General features: G+C 39.5%; 3 protein-coding genes across 3 annotated transcripts; all 3 read right to left on the minus strand.

Annotated features, from left to right (window-relative positions):
* Positions 1-367: 367 nt before the first annotated feature.
* On the minus strand, positions 368-5,336 carry LOC124413379. Its single transcript, XM_046893915.1, has 3 exons — positions 5,075-5,336; positions 4,831-5,024; positions 368-1,838 (listed from the first exon to the last, which is right to left on the minus strand). The coding sequence occupies exons 2-3, from the start codon at positions 4,936-4,938 to the stop codon at positions 1,545-1,547; spliced, it is 402 nt and encodes a 133-aa protein (XP_046749871.1). The 5' UTR covers positions 4,939-5,024; positions 5,075-5,336; the 3' UTR covers positions 368-1,544.
* Positions 5,337-6,487: 1,151 nt separating this feature from the next.
* On the minus strand, positions 6,488-9,564 carry LOC124413372 (glycosylated lysosomal membrane protein-like). The gene is made up of 6 exons (XM_046893906.1): positions 9,404-9,564; positions 8,791-9,048; positions 8,392-8,589; positions 8,101-8,331; positions 7,690-7,997; positions 6,488-7,623 (listed from the first exon to the last, which is right to left on the minus strand). The coding sequence occupies exons 1-6, from the start codon at positions 9,479-9,481 to the stop codon at positions 7,452-7,454; spliced, it is 1,245 nt and encodes a 414-aa protein (XP_046749862.1). The 5' UTR covers positions 9,482-9,564; the 3' UTR covers positions 6,488-7,451.
* Positions 9,565-10,428: 864 nt separating this feature from the next.
* On the minus strand, positions 10,429-12,362 carry LOC124413378. The gene is made up of 5 exons (XM_046893914.1): positions 12,301-12,362; positions 11,872-11,998; positions 11,463-11,650; positions 10,924-11,031; positions 10,429-10,591 (listed from the first exon to the last, which is right to left on the minus strand). Exons 1-5 carry the CDS (start codon positions 12,330-12,332, stop codon positions 10,462-10,464), a joined length of 585 nt encoding a protein of 194 aa, XP_046749870.1. The 5' UTR covers positions 12,333-12,362; the 3' UTR covers positions 10,429-10,461.
* Positions 12,363-14,377: the final 2,015 nt, after the last annotated feature.

A 14,377-nucleotide genomic window follows, 5' to 3' on the forward strand; every position in this document is an offset into this window, starting at 1 on the left:
TCGAGGATCTATCGTCAGGTTGACTGACTGCCTGCACTAGCGGGCTATGCGATGTATACAGCATATACATAGATTCTGATTAATCAATAATATTTAAAGTACATACTAATATGTTAATAAAGGTCCGATAAATTTGAAATCTGCACTTCTCTCATAATTTTATCTTTTGTTTAATTTTATCAATTTCTTTTTAATCGATTAAAATAAGTCTTTAGCTAGGCTTTCATTCTTCAACAGTCACTCTTACCTATAATATCGTATTGTATTATATACTAAAAAATCAACTCTGCGATGCTGTCAAATTTTTATACATACATACAGATAAATGTGCAATATTATCTTCACTCATCCGTCAAAATATTTTCACATTATATTACATATGGTGTATCATAGATTCGGTATACGTATCCGAATATTCGGATATCTTCGATCGCCAGCGTCAAACACGATTTTTCGTCTCATAATATTGCAAATAGCTTGCGAAAATCCGAGATGAAAGGAACTAAACGATATTCGTGCACACCTAATGACTGAAATTTTCTTCTAGCATAAAGAAGCTATGAATTTAACTCATCCTTCGTTATTCTTCGGACAATATTCAGGAACGAATAATCGATCAATTTTATACTCTTCATGCGATGTTTTTCCTTTGCCTCCTTACATAATATCTATACCTAGAGACAACGAGGCAAAATCTTACCAGATATTGAACGGTGAAGCCCCAGAGTTGATCGGAGGGATTGAGAGCACATGGAAGAAAGAACGGCAGTCGGTTGGGTAAAAGAAAGAAAAGAGAAGAGTAAAAAGAGGGAGAAAGGAGTGATGAGTGTAAGTGAGAGACTCTGCGGAGTGGCGACCTCATCGAAACAACTGACGACCGGTTGTTATGCGTATGTTTAAGTTTTTTTTTTTTTTTTTCTTTTTTTCCATTTTTGATCAAGCCTTCCGTAAAGAGCCGATCTTTACTTAGTTTGCCCGATACTCAAATATCTTATACTTTATACGAATATACAGGCCTGCAGTTGAGATGTGCATCGGTGCAGCAGCAGCAGCAGCAGCAGCAATCAGCAGAATCAAAGCTTTTATCGGTAAACCGACGGTGTGATGTTGATTATCGTTTCTTCTCTGCGATTTTCCTTTAAATCCGATGACATTGTTCAAGTTTTCGTAAAGTTGGCCATTTCCCTGACGCCATTACCGTGCTCTCCTCTTACTCAGTGTACGTACTGCAGTTTCCGATTGATTGATTGATTGATCTTGACATACATCGCAACGTGTCACGGACGCCGTCCGAGAAACGACACTCGTTTCTCTCTCTTCAAAATTTGACGTATCGTGAGGATAACTCCGACGAGGGAGAGGAACGCGAGGGGATCCCTCGGGATCCCCGTTCACCAGGCGACTGGTGGGTCCGGGTCTGGATCCGGACAGGAGCGAGACAAAAATTTGAGACTTGTCCCGGAGCCGGAAGGAGCTGAGGGGCGACGAAACTCGATTGGTTTCGAACCGGAAACGGGTTGCCGGCCCGAAACCGCTTGACTGTCTCACGAAAGGTTCCGCTGGTCTGCTGAATTGTCGTCTGCTTTCTTCAGCGAGCGTTTCAGCTTGTCTACGAGCCTGTTGTGGAACTTGTTCAACGAACTTGAGCTTCCGGTCTTCGGCGGTGAACTACCGGTGCTCTTGCTCGGACTTTGAAGCGAGCTTTGCGAGGCTCTGGATGAAGTTCGGGAGAACTGGCGAGAGGTCAGTGGGATCGGTCGATGAGCTGGGGAAGTGAGGTAATCGGAACCCGGCGACGTCGACAGCGAAGGTCCTTCGGATTTGGAGCACTCCGAAACCTGCAACACAGAAATCCGTTTCCTCTTGTAGAATGAAATCGGAAAACTCACTTTTCTGATCTATGCCGTCTTATACGCGAGGTTGGGAATGTACGTGCCCGCAAGGTTAAATCAAGCAGGAAGTTATCGATATTTCGGTATCGGTTACCGGAGGCTGGATCGCACGCGGAAACTTTGCCCCCCGACGTGTAATGATGGATCGTTTGAAATATATTTTAGCCCATCGTTCGCCTGTCTGTAAATATATGACAAAGCGTCTTTTCAATGCGAACTTTGAGGCTATTACCTACAGGCGGTTCCTTATTACAAATAAAACCGCCTCGGGCGCGGGAAGAATTTGCTGCGGCTGATGGAGAGGCTAAGATACCCGGATTTGGTGAGCGTCTACCTTTCTAGAGTTCGAAAATATACACGTGATATTAGACTGCGCATTTAGTTGATTCAAATTCGACTCATTGGTATTAGGTTTATTCAGTTTTCGTTTCTTGATCCTGTTGTATATCACATTTAAATTGATTTGATCCGATTTCAACGAATTTCCGTTTGCGCAACGTTTTCTTCAATTTTATAGGCACAATTATCTAGGAATTTGCATTTTGGTATTTCACTTTGTTCGAAATCATTTTTGATTGTAATTTTGAGTGAAAATTAATTAGCGACGCGTTACCGTCAAGTTCGCAGTTTTGTTGCAAATCTAATTATCGTGAAATGAAGATAATTTTATTCCGAACGCGAAGTAGTTGCAGCTTTGATTCAATTCTTTTCACAAACTATATCCGGTATTTCGTGGTAGGAACACGTTTCTATTATTTCAAAGAATTGATTGAAGTTATGCATGAAATTCTTTAGAACCGTTAATGTGTGTTTGTTTCACCTCCATGATTTAGATTCTCCTCAAGACGCAGTTCATATTTTTTTAGTTCTCGACCGATTTTAATATTCAAGTTTGTCGAATATCCTATTTCTCTTAAGTATCCGAACAACGCAATCACGTTATCATAATTTTACATGTACATCATATTACCAGACTGATGCATCATTAATGTCTTCTTTTCAATGTTATGACTTACCGTCGAAATGAATAACACGTAATACATACACGCATAGTTAAATGCATAATTCCAGACCTCGAAATTCATCCGAAATGCCCAAAAGCTATAATTTTACAACACATCCTGTGCACCTTCTGAAGGTTGACGAATTAAACATGTTACAAGTATACGCGAATAATAAAGAGGTTTAACCGAGAGTGAATTTTTAGGTCCAATAACAAGTACAACAAGAAATTGATATCCCCGTCCTTGTCTGAGACCACGTGGCACTGTTTATATTTACAGTATCTCAATTAATACCATGCGCGCGTGTGCCTCGTGTCATAATAGCGGTCTGTGTTACGACCACGAACTGAAGCAGGTATATTATACACCTTCGAGAGTAGGTTACGTACATTTTCCTTCCTGAACACGTCAGCTGCGAAAGATGAGGCGCCATTTAAGGGCGCATCATAAACAAACCGGCGTGTCGTTCGCCTAAATCGCAGTGATTCTCAACTCAATCGACCATTAGTGGTTCTCAGATAATATCATTCCAAGTACATAATTAGCCGTATTTAGAAATAGATGAGAAATCTAAATACAAATAGGTAAACAGATAAATATTTGAGATAGTAGGACACGAGCCTATTTGACTATTCGGTCAACGGATTATGAGAACAGATTAACTAATCGCGGCTGGATATCAGACCGTTGCAAGCAGTCCTAAATCTATTGCTGAAATTTTCTTGACCAAAATCGCGATACGGGTTATTCGTGTACATGGTATTTACAAACCGGAAGTCGAGCTGGTCACGGCCTGAGGCGATTGATCGATAACGCTATTTACGCAAGATAATACCGTCATTAGGGACGTGAAGAAGCCAGAAATATCTATATCGGTAAATAAGGTGAAATTGAGCCGACTTACAAGGCTTTATAGGAATCATGACAATAACGTGACAATGTTAGGCGCTTCGTATGTGTAACGAGAATAAATAAATGCATGTCAATGCTTTCGTGTGAATAGGTGCAATTGTTTGCACTAGATATATTCGAGGAAATTGCACGTTACAAAAATAGATGTGTTTAATTTAGTTACGGTGTCAGATTTCAAAGTAAAAGCTGCAACAATTTAGAGGTGTTGGTATACACGCGTAGCTATAAGCGAGGATCTATTTGCGTCGAGTGAATTTTGCATGAGAATCACTGATCTAAGGAATGCCGCTGCATGACTGTTCCACATCGGTAGTCTCGGTTTTTGCTAATGTCGGATTGATTTTGGACGGAGTTTACAACCGGCGTTGAATGGCCAATTGCGATTTGAAAATAATTACAAAATAATCGACAAGCGTTGCGTCAGCTGCGTAATATCGATTCGCAGAAATATTGCAGCTCCGTTTATTTAATTCGTCAGCGATTGCGATTCGCCGTATATTGACACCAGTCACAGGCTAAAAATTCCCGCGACTCGAATGCATCAAAACACTTTCGGAAATCGTATGGCTGCAAATATTCTGCAACTATATCCAAAGGTGGGATCAAGGAAACGAGACAGTTGTTCTGTCGATCTCATCAGGGTCGTTCGATCGTACAAAGTGCCGTTAGAACCTCTGTGCGGCCGGAATGCCAGCCAAGGTTCTAGAATATTCGTCAAACCGTGGGCAATGCGCTCGGTCGGAAAGGAAGGGATCGCCACCCGATCCTCTAGCGATGTGAAACTTTCTAAACATGCACCTTGAGCGCACTGGCGATCGGCTTGAGGAAAAAAGAAGATCGAGAGAGAGATGAAATGGAAGAAATGACTGTCGTTCGAGGAATCAGGAACACGCAGGATACATGTGTGCATTTGAGGTAAACAAACACACTCGCAGACGACTCGCGTATGACAGCACGTGCGACAAAATGGCGTCGCATAATGTTCAAAACGGCAATTAGGCATTGAAAAGAGAGCAATTTACCTTGCGACTGCGACAAGCCTGAGGATTCGAGCACTCGGAGGATCGTCTGCTTCGATTAGTCTTGTAGATATCCCACTCGTTTTTCACAACGGGCATCATAAAGGCCATCTTGATATCCTCGAGAGTTTCTTCCGGTTTAAACGCGGAGTGATGAGGTGTGAGAAGGTATCGAAAAGTCCGTTGGACACTTAGCGGTTCACACTGATGCGACGTCGACGATCTGCGCAGGGAATCGGAGCGAGCGACTAGTCCCAACTTCGGTCAAACTTCGCTCACTTCTTCGAACTTTCTGTCCCTCCTAGATTCGCAACTGAATGAATGTCTAATTATCCTGTGCTGTTATTGCTTTTTCTTATTCGTTTATTTTCTTCGTCAAACGATTATGAACTACGGTGAAACTACACACGTCAACGTATGAATTGTGTATGCGCGCGGTCTTTCACCAGCGAGAGAATTAGCTCTTCTCAATAATTGCTTTACGCTTCCGTACAACACGGCTGTCCGCTTTGGAATGACAAGGCAGCCGGCGTGCGAGACGAGGATACCAAAGTCGGTTCAGTCTGTTAGACTGGAGGGGGGAGAAGCCAGGCCATTGGCTCGCGGCGAGGCGGGACTGTGACGTCACACTCGCCCATTGATTTTCCAATGTTGATGTACACACGGTACGGTGTACGAATGACGCGTTTCATTGATTTTCACCTCCCTTCCGTCTCTCGTTTTTTCAGGTGGAAAACGGAGAAAGGTGGGGTAGTTGAAGGCGATTTAAAGGGTATATGTATAGTATGGACGTTCCTCCGATGTCATCTTCAATTTCGTACCTACCTGCTTTCTCACTTTGCTTTACCTGTTACACTTGCGATTGGTGGTAGTTTGATATTTAGGTATGCACACGTGCCGGGGTAAAGAATTCGGCGCGGTATGATTGAAGTACTTAGATAATTTATACAACGTTGCGACCGATCGGTGCCTAAGAATATTGACTGCACTTGGATTTTAGCACAGCTCTTAAGCTTACTTTATAATTTACCGTAATTAGGTTGGATAATGTGATACGCGGAATTATAGATAAGCCGCGAAAGAAATACGACAGAAATTACAATGTAAGAGTTCTGCTATTGAACAATCGGGCTGAAACGTGGGTGAGAATATTCATCCACGATTACGTTTCTTGATTAGATAAGGCCCTGTGACGCGGCCGTCCATTGATAAGCTGGGAAATTAGTTTTAACGATAGCACGCGAAAATAAGTTGAGGATTAGATAACATGTGTAGTTTTGACACTTCACTTACCGCGTGCACCTATAGTCGTACGCTTCAGTCGATAACTTATCGGTTTGGTATTCCAATCACTACTTTACCGGCGTCGCACTAGATTTATCATTACCGTACGTAGGACGAATTGCATAATGAATTTTATACTTGTGGTAAGTAATGATCTATGACAAATTTATCTAGTCAGTCTAGAGTTGGTTTCGCTCTTTAGATTTGACGGTTGATCACTCATTTTTCGGAACATTAAGTTTGTCAGTTGGTTAAAGAATTCCCGATGATGGCTAGAGAGTGTTAAAAATTAGAATGACACTGCTCTGAATCGTGTCACGATACTTTACGTGCGTTCAACCACAGGCTGCGATTGTGAGGAAAATAATATGGCAGATTCTTTTTAATTCGTATTATCTTATTCATCATTTAAATTTATTGTACATAATCGATATGAAAATCATCGCATTGAAAATATCCTGCAGCAAGCAATCACGTATCACGTATACTTATAATAAGGTAAAGGCACAAATTCATGAATATAAAAAAGATGTCAATCAAATGAACAAATGATGCATTAAATTTTCGATACAAAAATAGTCTGTCTCCTGGAAAATTAGAAGATTCCGATTCACATATTAGGGAAACAGGCCCGAAAGGAACTACTCTTGTAAGTTTTATTTTCGTAAATATAAAATTTCCGTTTTTTTCACGTATTTGAGTAAAAATAATTTTTTTTTTTTTGTCGACATTTAGTAACACGGCCCCGCGCCGAAGGTCGATTTTTTTTCAAGTATTTATAAAGCGCAGATGAATGTGGCTAATCATGTAAAAGCTTGTAAATTTAACTGTGCGATATTTTGTACAACAATGGTAACCCGCAGTACTGATAATCATGTTGTTCTTAAATCTTGTCATGGCATTTAACTACTTGACCCTGTCTAAAGGTATAAAATAAAAATCAATTGTTACTAACTAATCTCACAAATTTTCACACAAACATGAACATTGAACAACTAGCGAAATAGGGAGTAAGCTAGATCCCATTTTCTCCACTTACGTATCAACCTATCAGCCTTAAGTTCCGAACATATATTTCTATAGTGATGTACACGTATAAATATAGATACAACGTCGAACAATTCACAAATATTTTTTCAAGACTTATCATGTTTCTTCAGGCGCGACGCACAAACATTTGACAATCAAAGGTCACACATCCGACTTCTTACGCACGCTTATTAACATTACTCGTCGAAAATGTACCGAGTATTAGTACATTATTTGCAGCATCGACTGTTGTTAAGAATGTCGTAGAATAGTCTGAACGTTAATTTGAAATCACATAAATAAAGTCAGGCTTAGCTGTTGAGCGATAGCGTGTCCGACCGCTTGTAACGTCTCCTTACGCACACGTAAAGACCAGCAGCGACCATAATGATTGCCGGTAAGCCTAGTCCAATCGATATAATCATTATTACTAGAAAAGAGAATTTTTCAGCAGGGGGATTCCCGTATCCAATGGTAAAAGTCCTGAAACAATGTTTTCGTTGATTATCATGCACGCATAATTCTCGATGCATTTAATAGAACTCTTACCAGCTCGAGTAGTTGCCTTTTTTGTAAAATCCGTCACCTTTGGAACCAAGAGATACTACGACCTTCTGCATAAGTAGGTTTTCTATGTTGTACCCATAGTATGAGTACAGCAGTGAATTATTCGCGCTTTGTGCATGATTCGCGACACGGGTCAACGGATAATGAATGGCTTCAGTCGAACTCGTGACGTCTCGTTGCGCATCTGTGTATGAAACAGGCCTCCATTGCAAGTAGCCTTCTCCGATTCGTTGGTCGCACATCTCTTTATGATCTACTATCTCGCAGACCGGTGTGGTAATTTCTACCATCTAGTAATTTGAAAAGAAAACAGAATCCATTCAGGTCTGAGTAATTTCGAAATACCTTCTATTCAATGTAAAAAGGTGCAACGAACAATTGGGACTCAAATACCTCGAATATGCCAGGTGTGTGTTCGTCGTCCAGGGTTTTCTTGACATCAATTTTCATAGAAGAATTCAGGCTATGGTCAGCGATGATCAGTAGCTCAATAGCAAATCTGCTGTTTTCAAATGACGAGTTGGTTTGAAAATTGTCAATAATGATGTCAATCTGCGTTGCATTTTCAGAGTGTAATATATGCGGCATTATGTCAGAATGGTCGAGCTTCCAGAACCTGTTCAGCTGTAAAATAAATGACTCAAAATAAATAACCATTGTTACATCAGTAGATCATCGACTAACCAAAAATTTGATGGTCCCATTTCTCTGTATACTTCCGGACTCGTAGTCAGTTCCCTCCATGCTCAGTTCAAAGTAATCGTCATTTTGAGAATAGGACTTTCTGTCCCATCTGAATTTCTTGGGGTGTAATACGTTGATGTTTTCAGGCCCAACATTATCCATGGAGCCTGTATCGTTGACATCATTGAACTCGTATATCTGTTGACAATACACCAAGACAAGATAATAACAAAATGAAACGATTGCATAGCACGCATTAATAACGAGTTGATACTGTCGAATGACACACATTCCGATCTAAGAATGAAAAATTCATGTTTTCTGTTTTTGCCAATCCTCTGTAAGATGAAAAATTTTTGGTATACAAGAAAGAATAAAAAGACAGCGTATAACACGTACCTTCAACACCGTAATTCCGAAAGTATAATTTGGAGCCTCGGTGAATTTTAAAGATTCATCTTTACCCCAAAGGAACTTTTTCCAATCGACTTTCAATTGTGCCGACGGTTTAGTGACAGCCAATAGAACAGACGGTTTGCCGCTGAAGTCCCAAATATAGTGGAGAGAATCGGTCGAACTTTCAGTGCGCAAGTAAACCGTCGTAACGTTATTACTCTCGCAGTATTCGCCACAGTTCGGGTTGATAGTTACCTGAGACTGAAAAAGAAAAGAAAAAAGAAGCTTGAAACGAAAGGAAAAAAGCAAGTCTTCCTCGCCAGAATAATCGGAATTAAATTTGAGAAAAAATTCTGCGAATACAAAGCGAAAGGAAATTTTAGGTTATGAAATGTTTTCCACAAAAGAAATTCTCTTCTCCGCGAATCAAGGGGTGTGTCGATGTGACGCATTAAACGTGATCAAATCACGGTCAGTCGCCCATTGTCACAACTTGTTAAGGCTAACGTCTGTATTCAACAGGTTTTCAAAAACACTTGGGTGTAATTCACGATGCAGCGAGATGTGAAAGGGCGACGTTTCAGTTTAATTATACGTCATTCGGTGGATAACTTACGATTTTCGATGAACAACTGCAGAGCTCGATTATTCCGAGCGCGAAAAGCAACGTTAGTTGTAGAGCGTAAGTGTTCATTTTCGCTGAGATGTTCAATCAGACTGTAACTGACATCGCACAGCACACCAACATTGTTTACATCTGGACTATGAGCTGTCAGCTGATACCAAGCTGTACTCTCGATGGCATACGTCATACGATCTTACCCGAACTGTGACGAACTTTGCCGAGGTTTAAACACTGATGTGCCTCTTGTCTGGAGGCCAGACGGAGAAAAAAAGTGATTTTTTTCAAGTATTTTTCATGAAGAGAGATTTTAATTTATTAGAGTGAAAATTTGTGTGAATATTGGGGTAACATTGAACTTCCTTTTGATATTTTTTATTTGTAAAAATAATGATTTTTAAAGTTGCTATAGCCGATCTTTGCGAGCACCACCTGGATCATGTGAAATGAAAAAACAACAAAGATTTAGTTAATGTAAGGTATTATCTGGTCTTCAGTCTAAGGAATAGGTCAAATATTAATTTTGAACAAAACGGTGGCTTCTTTAAAATAAATTCAATTTTTCATAAAAAATTTCATCTTAGTTTGTTTATAAAATGAAAATTATTTATCGACGAGAAAAAACCTTCGATTAAGGACTGTGAAGATATATTCATAACCGGTTCAGCCGTTGCCGGGAGATTTTGATCATCGACTTTAAAAACTTAGTTTTAAGAAAAACGCGTTCAAAGTTTCAAAAGAACTTTCAAACGCTCCAACGCGTCTTTGAAAATGTGCGCGTAACTTGGAGAATATTTTTTGGATCGACATGAAATTTTATGTGTATATAATTGAATATACGTAAAAAATAGATTTTTCAAAAATTCTGACTAAGTATAATCCCATAAATCCGACACATGCGTTGGGATAGAAATTTAATTGTTCTTTCTTTTTTATGTCTTATTTCCTTTTACATCGTACCTTTATCGTGGCCTGCGATACGTCAACGTTATTATCTAGAGTCTATAAGTTACATTTTGTTTTTATTGAAAACGATACGCTGTACAGCTCTGTCATTGTTGTGTTTCGCTGATAAGATCCAACAAACTTATAGGGCATCGCTTGTGGAAATTGACGCAATCGTTCATGTTCTCAGCCTCGATTATTTCCGGTGGGAGATTCTCCTTCGCAGATGTCGATGGTCTGAAAATTAATTGGTTGAGTATCATTGAACATTGAATAAAATCGTCGAGATCGCAAATATCATATGACCTCATTGTATCGCAGAAAATTCACAACTCCAAGTGGGCTGTATTTAATTATGAAACTCGGTTTTGCTGTATCTTTAGAATGATGAATAATAACGAGAAACAACGAAATAAAAACACAATAGCTCGCGCAAACTTTTCTGTGCCTTGATACTCCTTGTATAATTCATCCAAAATTATTATCTTCCAGCAAAGTTTGAGGCGCTATATTGCACGCTCGTAAATATATCATATATCCATCGTTGCTTGGTAAAATAGTCAACTTACGTGAATAGTATATGAATAATATCACCGAGTAAACCATTGTTTCCAACCGGATTGACCCTGGCTTCGCAAATGCTCCTCAGGAGACAAGATCTTCCTGGATAGCCAGCCCTTGGAAATATGAATATTCGTAAGAAGATTGAGTTCATGAAAACAAGAAATTCTTCAAAAGGATTTTATACAAAGTGTATAAAATTCTGTTAACTGCCTTTGAGTCCTGACATACATAACATTACGTTCATACAATGTACACTTCACGTGAAACCATATTTATACATTTTTATTACTTCAGGAATAATTGGAAGAGGCAAAGAAATATCGGGTGTCTACATGCAGATGTAGAGCGATGTTTTAATGACTAACTTATAATTATACATACACACAATGTACATGTATACTATACATACACGTATGAAGGTAAAAAGGACCTTCTTGGGATGCGCTCTGAAGAGTGAAACTTTCTTCGCGGTTTATAACGAGGAAAAAATTAAACCACAGTCGATCCTTTACCGTGAACGTTGAACAAATATTTGTTTAATTACCCGTCCAGCTTGCTCTCGATAAGTTGGTATGCCAAACTTCTGTTTATACTTCTTCTGTGAAAAGTTTGCTCGGATTCAGTTTCAGCTACACTTGGAGGATCGGGTAGCAAATAATTTGCCTCAAAGTAGAACGAGAATGTAACAGACTGGTTCGGGATGTCCAGCGGGATACCAATCGCAAAGAATATCTAAAATTCCATTATCGTTCTAGTAATAGAAAGCACAACACATACATATGTATTATGTAAGTTGTATATTCATGCCAACAGAAATTTTTCATTCCAACGAAAGGGGCGACGGGGGGGGGGGGGGGGGGGAGGTGAAAGATTTATCACCAAATTCCCATCCTATTCTGGAGACAAGGGTTACAAATGAGAAATAAAGAAAGAAAGAAATAAATAATTATTACTCCCATCCCGCTTCCCTCGGGAAACCCAAGAGACCGAATTTGTCTCGTGACGGTCGTGCTGATGTCTTTGACCTTTGACCCAGCTGCACAGTGCGTGAATTGCCATGACAACGCTAGCAGAATACAACTGAAAGTATATAAATTATTGGTAAATTTTGTCGGTGTCAACAAAGATTTGAAAAAATTTCGGGACTTTATCGATAATATAAAGCCTGGAAGCGATAGAATAGTTTCCGTTTTCGTTTTGCGAATTCCACCATACATATTTCATCTTGTGCCTCGTGCATTGGTCCGCTTTTATTTCTGTATCGATTCTTTTATCCCCGTTTATTGCAAACTATTTTTCCTACGTCTTGTCTACTGCTTTGATCAACGGATAATCTGGTTGTAATAAATTTCCACACCTGATTCTATGCCCCTTTCAATTACCTCAGCGTATTGAAGTTACCTGATGCGCTCATCTTTTCTATCGATATAATACTTTCAATACTTGTTAGATACAGTAGGTACGCACAAGAAACTCGGTATGCTCGGTAAACTTGGCTCGTAATATTTCAGCAATACTCGTTAGACTTTGCGATACATAACAAAGGCATTGGTGAAGTACTCACCTGCGCATTGTTACGCCGTTTAGCGAGCATTGTGCAAGTGCGAACGTTAAATACTTGGGAAACGTTCAGGTAACGGTGAGAGTGCTTTACGCTATGTTGTGAAATAAAAATCGAATTGCGGATTTCAACGCGGATGCATTTAGCCGTAGTATAGTTAGCTTGTTCAACTGGAGTTCAAATGCGTTTTGTGTTGTTATCAATTTAAAAAAAAAACAAAAGGAAATCGTCGTTTCCAGCCGGTGTTTGTACCAACTTTCGAAATTGTCTTTGACGAATAAAAAAGCTCAGCAAGACGATAAAAGGATTTTGCCAAAAGTGAAGGATTTTCTTGTAATATCATTACTTTTCCTAAAATTCTTTCTCGGAAAAAATAAAAAAATTAAAAAGTAAATGAAAAAACGATCACCTGCAAATAGAAAATTCTTTCCACATCCAAAATTATTTTTACAATACCTTTACTGAGAATTTATGTATTACCGAGCAATATCTCGACAAGTCTTGAATTCGTGTGGAAATTCGATGGGTAGGTACCTAAAAAGTGAGAATGATCACCTTAGAAAAATCAGTTTGCGCAAAAAGAACATAGCCGCTATTGTTGAAGCAGTGGATCGATATAACAAACTGTCGAAAGGGTAGCGAAATTCATTTTTCGAGGGCCGATCGCGTGTCGACAATTAGAGTAAATCCCCGCATCGTTCGCGGAGCTTGCGTTCACACGTGTGTGCTCATGTACGTGGGTACAACGGAGGCTGTATCAAGTATCTGGTGTCTGGACCGCCGGGAGTCCAGCGCAGCTGCGATCGACGGGCCGCCCCTCCTGGGCAGGGCTGAAGGACAGAGGTAGGACCTTCGGAAGCAGCTTAAAGCTCGTTTTCGTTCGGAATTTAGCCACCAGATGACAGCGCAGCCCGGTTTTTTGCAAACCGCGAACCCCGCCCATGTAATTTAAACATCATTGGCCCAGGAATTGGGCTGTAATTTTGCAAGTAAGTCGCCGGTTTTTGGCCCGTGTAGAATCGTCCTTAAATTCCAAAATTGCAGTAACTGTTGAGTAATTCGCTTTTGAAAATTCTACGATGAGGAATCAATCCCGTTTATATATTGTACGTATAATTTGCGGAAATTAGATTGAGTAAAATCACAAATTCAAACGAACGATTCAATCGCCGTGATATTTAAGTATGCTCTGAAAATTCCCGCTCCTGATCGGCGTTTCAGGGAAGAGAAGAAAAGGTTTTGATCAATGCCTTTTTAAAACTGAACACATTACCGGTGGTTGTCATTGAAAAACGGGCGAAAACGGATAGCGGAGGAGAGCAACTCCGCGACAAGGATGACGATTCTATTTTTAGGAAGGCTGAGTGTCGCGCAGATCAGTTATCTGGGTTAAACAGGATGCCCGATTTGCTCCTAATTAACACGCTCTTGCTGGTCACAGATTCGAATGTTGGCCGAGCTTACAAGTTTATTCTACCGAATACTGTGTCTCTTTCTGAACGCTGCAGAAATCAGTTTTCAATTATACTGATCGAAATCTTTTTTATCAATCTGTTATTGGATAATTCGCGTCTTGTTTTCCAGGTACCTGAAGAAACCACAGCCAAGTGGAATTACGGTTAATCCGACTCAAATTAATAGTTATTTATACATGTATAATTATATAAGTAATCCGAATAATATAAGTCATTTCCGATCGATGAACTGGAGATCGTATCACAATTATAATTATTGGTAACCGTATCTAAAAAATAGTACGAGTAAGAAAAAAAATACTTATATATTCTTACCAAGCGAGTAATATAAATAAATAAACAAGAAATTGTGAAGAAGGTACTTAAAAATTCTTTTTTTCATTTGTAACAAAGTGTTATTGTACAATTAATTTTGTCGATAAG

The sequence above is a fragment of the Diprion similis genome, chromosome 12 (assembly GCF_021155765.1).
Source record: "Diprion similis isolate iyDipSimi1 chromosome 12, iyDipSimi1.1, whole genome shotgun sequence".
Classification (NCBI taxonomy): Eukaryota; Metazoa; Arthropoda; class Insecta; order Hymenoptera; family Diprionidae; genus Diprion; species Diprion similis.